Source organism: Hyperolius riggenbachi, chromosome 2 (genome assembly GCF_040937935.1).
Source record: "Hyperolius riggenbachi isolate aHypRig1 chromosome 2, aHypRig1.pri, whole genome shotgun sequence".
NCBI classification, from domain to species: Eukaryota; Metazoa; Chordata; class Amphibia; order Anura; family Hyperoliidae; genus Hyperolius; species Hyperolius riggenbachi.
Genome location: NC_090647.1, coordinates 541009533 through 541016576, shown reverse-complemented (window position 1 = coordinate 541016576; position 7044 = coordinate 541009533). Strand labels below are relative to the sequence as shown.

The window sequence follows — 7044 nt, the reverse complement described above, 5'->3', positions numbered from 1 at the left end:
CACGTCATCTAGTGCGTACTGTGCCTGCGCGGTAGTTGTGTGCAGGTGCAGTACACACGGGCGTGCAGGCACCAATGCTCATGTAGGTGCAGAAGATCTAACCCGCCGACAGGGTTGCGATCATCACGGGTAGCCAGCTGGACAACGCGGAAGACAGGAGCTTCGGTGAGAGACTGAGACGGCTGCCAGGGGCTGGAAGAGTCCCCAGGTGAGTCAAATCTGGTTAGTCCTCGCCTCAGCTCGGAAGGCCTTTGATTCATTGCACAAGTTTTAAAAATCCCCTGCGCTTGAAAAAAGTCAGAAAACGCCTCTAGTGTGAACGAGCCATTCACACTAGAGGCGTTTTCGGACTTTTTTCAAGCGCAGGGGATTTTTAAAATCGCCCCCAAAACACTTGTGCAATGAATCTCTGTGAGAAGGTTCATATCAGCGTGTTGCGCCCACTTTGTGGTCGGCAAAGCGCTGCCTGGACCATTTTTGAGGCGATTCTGCCTCAATGGAGGGTATAGGAAAAATGCAAATCGCTCACAAAATCGCTTTCTGCAGTGATTGCATTTTTAAGGATAAATACATTGTGGTTATTCTTTTCCGGGTCAAAGAGTTCACTTCCCAACTTGTGTCTGGGAGTGAATTAAAAACCGCTTGGAAATAATAATAAGCACTTTACACAAAAATTACCCACCCACCCAAGCGCCTGGAATCGAAAAAAAAATTCCGTCAAAAAAGCCCAATGCCAACGGAACGCAATGTGAACGAGCCCTAAGTGGTGACAGCAGCATGAGGGAAAAGAGTCCAAAGGTATTGAGGGACCAGGAAGACTATGGGGGAGGGGGAGCTAGGAGAAGTCCTAGGCGTGCATACTTCTTGTCTTATTTTTTAGCTCAGATTTCCTTTCAACCGCTGACCAGAACTAAACCAAAAACTTCTGGCATAAAGTCCAGTCTTCATAGTGGCAGCATTGCTGGTCACGGTGGGGTTAATAACTTGCGTGGCAGTGAACGGGAAGGGCTGAGAGGACACCAGTCTGAGCCGCAGCGATCACTCTATACACAGGGGGTGTCTATAGATACTAACTGATTTCTCAGCACAGTGATCACTCTACACACAGGGGATGTATACACAGCTGGGCTTCGGTCACTGCTCTCGTGCTCTGTCTTCTTGGAACCAGCGGTGACGTCACGCTCTACAATGTAACACAGGGGGAGGAAGGGGGTGGAGAGATAAGCGTCAGCTCCAGGTGATTGGTGAATGAAGGCAACAGCTCCAAATTCAAAGTTAAACTCCCAGACAGCAGCATGTTATTCCGTCCCCAGCCCGGCACAGCATGATGCTCCTGCAGCTCTCTCTGCTCCTTCCAGCAGTTATGGGTAGGCTGATCTGTGTATTGTGTGTGTCATTGATCACATATAGTCTGTATCATATCATTCATCACGCTTTACATGTAGTTTGCATTGCTGTGCTGTGTTATTTTCTGCTTTTACTCAGTATGCTGTACTTCTATGTTGTTTGTTTGTTTCTTTTCTTAAAGTGAACCTGTCATGATAGCTAAATGGTGGCAGCTAAAGTACAGAATAACCAGGGATCCAGCTACAGTCTTGCTATGGGCTGGTGCACACTGAGCGTGTGTTAACGCGTTTTTACAGCCGCCTGCGGGTGCGGATCCGCTAGGGTCATGTATTTCAATGGGCTGGTGCACACCACAGCGGGAGGCGTTTTGCAGAAACGCATACTCCCGGTCTGTAGCATTTTTGGGATTTCTGAGGTGTTTCTGCCTCCAATGTAATGTATAGAAAAAACGCAAACCGCTCTGAAAAACACCAGTTCAGGGCCCTTTTCCACCAGCGCTGGCTGAATCGCAAAAACGCAAACCGCTAGCGATTTTACAATCGCTACGGTTTGCTTTTTAACATGGGAATCGCGGTAGGTCATTTCCACTACCGCGATTCGTTTTTGCCGGGAACGCGAACGCGCGGCGGAGCGATAATTGCCGCGATTTTGCTATGCAGTGCATAGCATAGCAAAATCGCGGCCGCGAACGTCGGGGAATCGCCGGTAATTGCGATTCAGCAATCGCTAGCGTTCAGCTTGAACGCTAGCGATTGCTAGTGGAAAAGGGCCCTCAGAGCGGTTTTGCAGGCGTTTTTGTTACAGTAGCTGTTCAGTAACAGCTTTACTGTAACAATACATGAAATCTACTACATAAAAAACGCTACCCAAAAATGCAAAATGCTAGGTGAAACGCTACAGAAAAATAAGAAAAAGTGTTTCTCCTAAAAATGTGTTTGACTGTAAACTTTATTCCCATCATTTAAATTGATATATTACGAATTTTAAAATGTTAATATGAAGGAAAATAAACCAGGATAGACATGCACTAGTGATGGGAATTCCGGCTCTTCTCAGAGAATCGGCTCTTCTGAATCGGCTCCCATTAAAGAGCCGGCTCTTACGGCTCTCAATCGGCTCTTCATTAAATATCACTGGACACCACTCAGAATCGGAGTAAAAGCCCCGCCCCCGTCTCCATGACAACTCCAGACTGCTTCTCTGACTGGTGCAATCCCTACTGCTCTGCTCTGCGCCATACACTCCCACAAGCTGCGATAGGAGGACTACATCTCCCAGCATGCCTCAGCGCCCTTTATTACAGAGCAAAGCAGAGCTCTGTGGGGCGGCTGAGGCATCGGCTCATTCAAAACTGAGAACCGGCTCTTGTCGTTCACAGCAAAGAGCCGGCTCTTAGAGTCGGCTCGTTCGCGAACGACCCATCACTAACATGCACTATGCTCCTGGAGCTGTAGCGGAGGATCCAGGAGGTGGAAGAGGGCGGCAAGGGACCGATCAGCCTGAAGGGGGCTGGAGGAAGCCCCAGGTATGTATACATTTCTTCTTTCCCTTGATCTCTGGTTCACTTTAAGGGCAGGTTTCCACTGACCCGACACGCTTCCTTTAGCACGTGTGCTGACACTTGTAGTAATGCGAACACTCATCAGAACCGCCTAGCCGTGACATGCACAGCTATAGGGATTTTTGTGCGTGCTGCAAGAATCATGCTGTTCAGAATCACACCTAAGGCCTTCGTTCACATCTATGTAGTGCAGATGGCCGTTCGATTGGAATGCAACGCGTACATTCGCATGCCATCTGCGCTGCTTCCCGCTGCGCTGCTGATCCCATTCATTACAGTGAATGGGTCAGCTCTGCGCTTGCGGGCAGAATGCATGCAGCAGTACGCAAGTGCATCCTAGCGCAGCGCCTTTGATGTGAACAGTACAACATTCTGCTGTTTTCGCATGTTACCACGTCATGCGTACTTCCAAATGTGCACGGAAGCGCGTATGATGTGAATAATCCCTAAGTGCAATTTGGATGCCAAATTCTTTACAGGTGTAGGCAGTGTTTCCCCACCCGACTCGCCAGCAGGGAAATGCTGCAGATTCGGGTTGCATTCGGCCCTAGTGGAAACGGGTCCTAAAGCAAATGAACACGTTTCATATTTACCTAAAGAAGAGGTAAGGCTCTGGGTAGTATAGAGCTTCCTGGTCTTCAGGCCTGTTTGTGCTGTCAGATAGTAAAGCTGTTCATCCAAGAGCTTGTGTCCCTGAGTAATTCCAAGGAGAGGTGCATAACTATTGCTAATATGATTCTGCACATGTGCAGTGGTGGTTCACTTGTCCTCGGAATTACTTGGGAACATGAGTAAAGTTACAAAGAGCTGTTCAAACCAGCAGGTCAAATAGCTGTAGTGGCAGACAGCTGAGACATGATGGGCTGGACAGAGGAACAAGAAAGCTCTATACTACCCAGAGCCTACCCTCGTCGCTAGTCTACTTTATGGGATACCGGAGTAAGCTTCTTAAAGAACAGTTCTTCAATCACAGCACCCTCTGGATCATGAAACGTGATTGGCCAAATAGTGTGGGTGTGGTTTACTACAACCTATCTGTAACCTTGCAGTTCGAGACGGAGCGGTCAACCAAAACAACTTACAATTTTCCTATGAGGTTTTCTGCTGGGTGTCCTAAGGTAGACTACCGCTTTTCAGCGTCCCTTTAAAAGCCCACATGCAGATGCATTGCTGTGGCTCAGAAGATCATAGTGCTGGACTCCCGCGTTTCAGTTCCTGGTCAGGATATGATCTGCTGTATGTGCCTAGTACTAGAGATTTTACGAGATGGAAATAATTCTGAGTTGTTGCAGAACTATGCACATTTTTATTGCAAACTTATGCAGCTTGAAAATGGACCAATGAAATCACAATCTCAGCTTCATTCGATTGGTCCCATTCTCAAGCTGCTTGCACTAAAAATTTGCACAATTTAGCCTAAACTTGGAATTATTTGCATTTCACTGATCATCCCTACTCCCTAGAGATGCATACATGCAAAGCACCTGCTATGTGTAGCCGCAATTTGTATAGTGGGCGGCCACTGCTCCCACTATTATAGCGTTCCTTTTTTACATAGGACGCCGCCTGCATCATTTTCAGCTGCTCAACTAGTGATGGTTAGTGAGATACAAAATATATGTGCCTTGAAATTGGACTAATCAAAATCAACTATGGCATTTGTCCTGCCTTGCACAACATCCCCGGAAACCGCCTGGGTAACTGACAATAGATGCTACAATTGATGCTAACATAAATGGATGCATGGACACAGTGGATCGTATATTGGCTTTGCTGTGACTGTACACATTGCCAATCTGGCATAGTGTGGTACTAGGCCTCGTTCAGACTATACGCGCTGCCGTGCACATTTTGGCAGCGCGTATAGTGTGTGACGCGCAAGAATGGTAGAAGGGCATAGATAGCGTTGCGTTCTGATCGCACAGCCATCTGCACTAAATTATGTGAACGAGGCCTAACAGGCATGCTACCGTAGTATTTACTCACTTTGACCACAAGCTGTTATAGCACATGACAGCATATAGCTACAGCTCAACTGCTCTAAAGTCCTGTGCTTCGAGGTAGATGTCAGTTTCTCTACACAACTTCTGACTGGAGGAGCAGTTTTGAAAGTGAAACTGTATCACCCAGTCACAGGTAACCTCTACTTCTCAGCTATTGGCTATCCCTCCTGCAGTGTCTCCTAGCAACAGCATCTTCTGAAGGAGTGCAGAATCTTAAACTAATATGCATAAAGCAGCACCAGCCTTTATCACTAATACCCATGTGTAGTGCAATACTATATGATATTGTAGTTCCTCCATCAGCCGTGGATTAAACAGACTACTGTTTTGTGGCAAGGGCTCCGTAATTAACATACTAACTGCAGTGCCCTGTACAGAGTTGGCAAATGAAGAGAAGAGTGAGGCACTGTAAGTTGCAATTAGGTACCATTAATCTCAGTGCACAGACATCGGGAAGTGGCATCCAGCCAAAAGAGGCGCCGGGAAAAAAATGGCGCATAAAGTGCTTAAACCGCTATTTAGCTTTTTAAAGTCATTGCATTTTAAAAAGCTATTTAGCGTTGTGTTAACACTAGATTGTGCTATTGCTACTACTTATACTAGCTTAGCTTAAAGTGATTTATTTTATTAACTTTAAAGTGAACCTCCGGACTAAAAATCTACTCAGCAGCACTGAAAAGGTTTGGTGTTTCTTTAACAGTTTCACGGCATCAGAGCTTTCTTTTTCTTACCAAAGCATCATTTTTAGCTGCATTTTTAGCTTTAGCTAAGCTCTGCCCATCAAAGAAAACGTCTTGGGCTTTTTTTCCCCTGATGCTGTGCAAAACATGATGGGATTTCCTATGTTGTTGTTCACGTTGCCTAGCAACTGGGAGAGGTGATCAGCACATAGGACAGTTGGAACTGTGTCTCATGCTCCCTGTCACCTCCTTTCAACCAAAAAGATGGCAGCCCTGATGAAATCAAACATTTTCCTGTTCTTTTAAAACAGGGTGGGTAAGAAATTATATTACCTATTATCTATTTTAATAAACATAACTAATGTAACTTAATGACGGGATGTTTGTTTAGGCTGAAGTCCCTCTTTAACCTCCTGAGCGGTATGGACGAGCTCAGCTCGTCCATCACCGCCGGAGGCTGCCGCTCAGGCCCTGCTGGGCCGATTTTCTTCAAATAAAAATCAGGCAGCACCCGCGGCTGGCAAAGTGCATGTGCCGGCACTTTGCCAGCCGCGGGTGCTGCCTGATTGCCGCCGCTCTGCGGCGATCCGCCGCGAGCAGCGATGAAAGAGGGTCCCCCCCAGCCGCCCGAGCCCTGCGCAGCCGGACCAATCAGTTCCGGCCAGCGCTAAGGGCTGGATCGGAGGCGGCTGACGTCAGGACGTCGGCTGACGTCCATGACGTCACTCCGCTCGTCGCCATGGCGACGAGGAAAGCCAAACCAGGAAGGCTGCTCATTGCGGCCTTCCTTGTTTATTCTGGGCGCCGGAGGCGATCGGAAGAACGCCTCCGGAGCGCCCTCTAGTGGGCTTTCATGCAGCCAACTTTCAGTTGGCTGCATGAAATAGTTTTTTTTTAATTAAAAAAAAAACCCTCCCGCAGCCTCCCTGGCGATCTCAATAGAACGCCGGGGAGGTTCAAGGAATACTGTAGGGGAGTCGGGGGGAAATGAGTTGAACTTACCTGGGGCTTCTAATGGTCCCCCCGCAGACATCCTGTGCCCGCGCAGCCACTCACCGATGCTCCGACCCCGCCTCCGGTTCACTTCTGGAATTTCTGACTTTAAAGTCTGAAAACCACTGCACCTGCATTGCCGTGTCCTCGCTGCCACTGATGTCACCAGGACCCAAGTATGGTCTGTGCCTGACAGCCATGCCATTTCGCTTTAACAAAAGCTTCCTCAGAGGTCAATAAAGTGTATTGGCCTCTGAGGAAGCTTTTGTTTAAGCAAAATGGCTGTCAGGCCTCCTTCCTTCACCCCCACTGCATTTCCCGATGTCTGTGCACTGAGATTAAAGATACCTAATTGCAACTTTCAGTGCCTCACTCTTCATTTGCCAAGTGACTATTTGTTTTTTTGAGAGCACATTTTTTTTTTGTTGGTACACAATCCAGTGGAGCCACTTAACTTCCA

General features: G+C 47.6%; 1 protein-coding gene across 2 annotated transcripts in view; it reads left to right on the top strand.

Moving 5' to 3' along the window:
• The first annotated feature begins 1294 nt into the window (after positions 1-1294).
• Positions 1295-7044, top strand: part of LOC137545092 (uncharacterized) — an 85965-nt gene continuing 80215 nt past the window's right edge. For both annotated transcript variants that reach the window (XM_068266203.1, XM_068266202.1), the window contains exon 1: positions 1295-1367. In XM_068266203.1, coding sequence (XP_068122304.1) covers positions 1325-1367 — 43 coding nt within the window. In that variant the 5' untranslated portion in view covers positions 1295-1324. The remainder of the gene's footprint in view (positions 1368-7044) is intronic.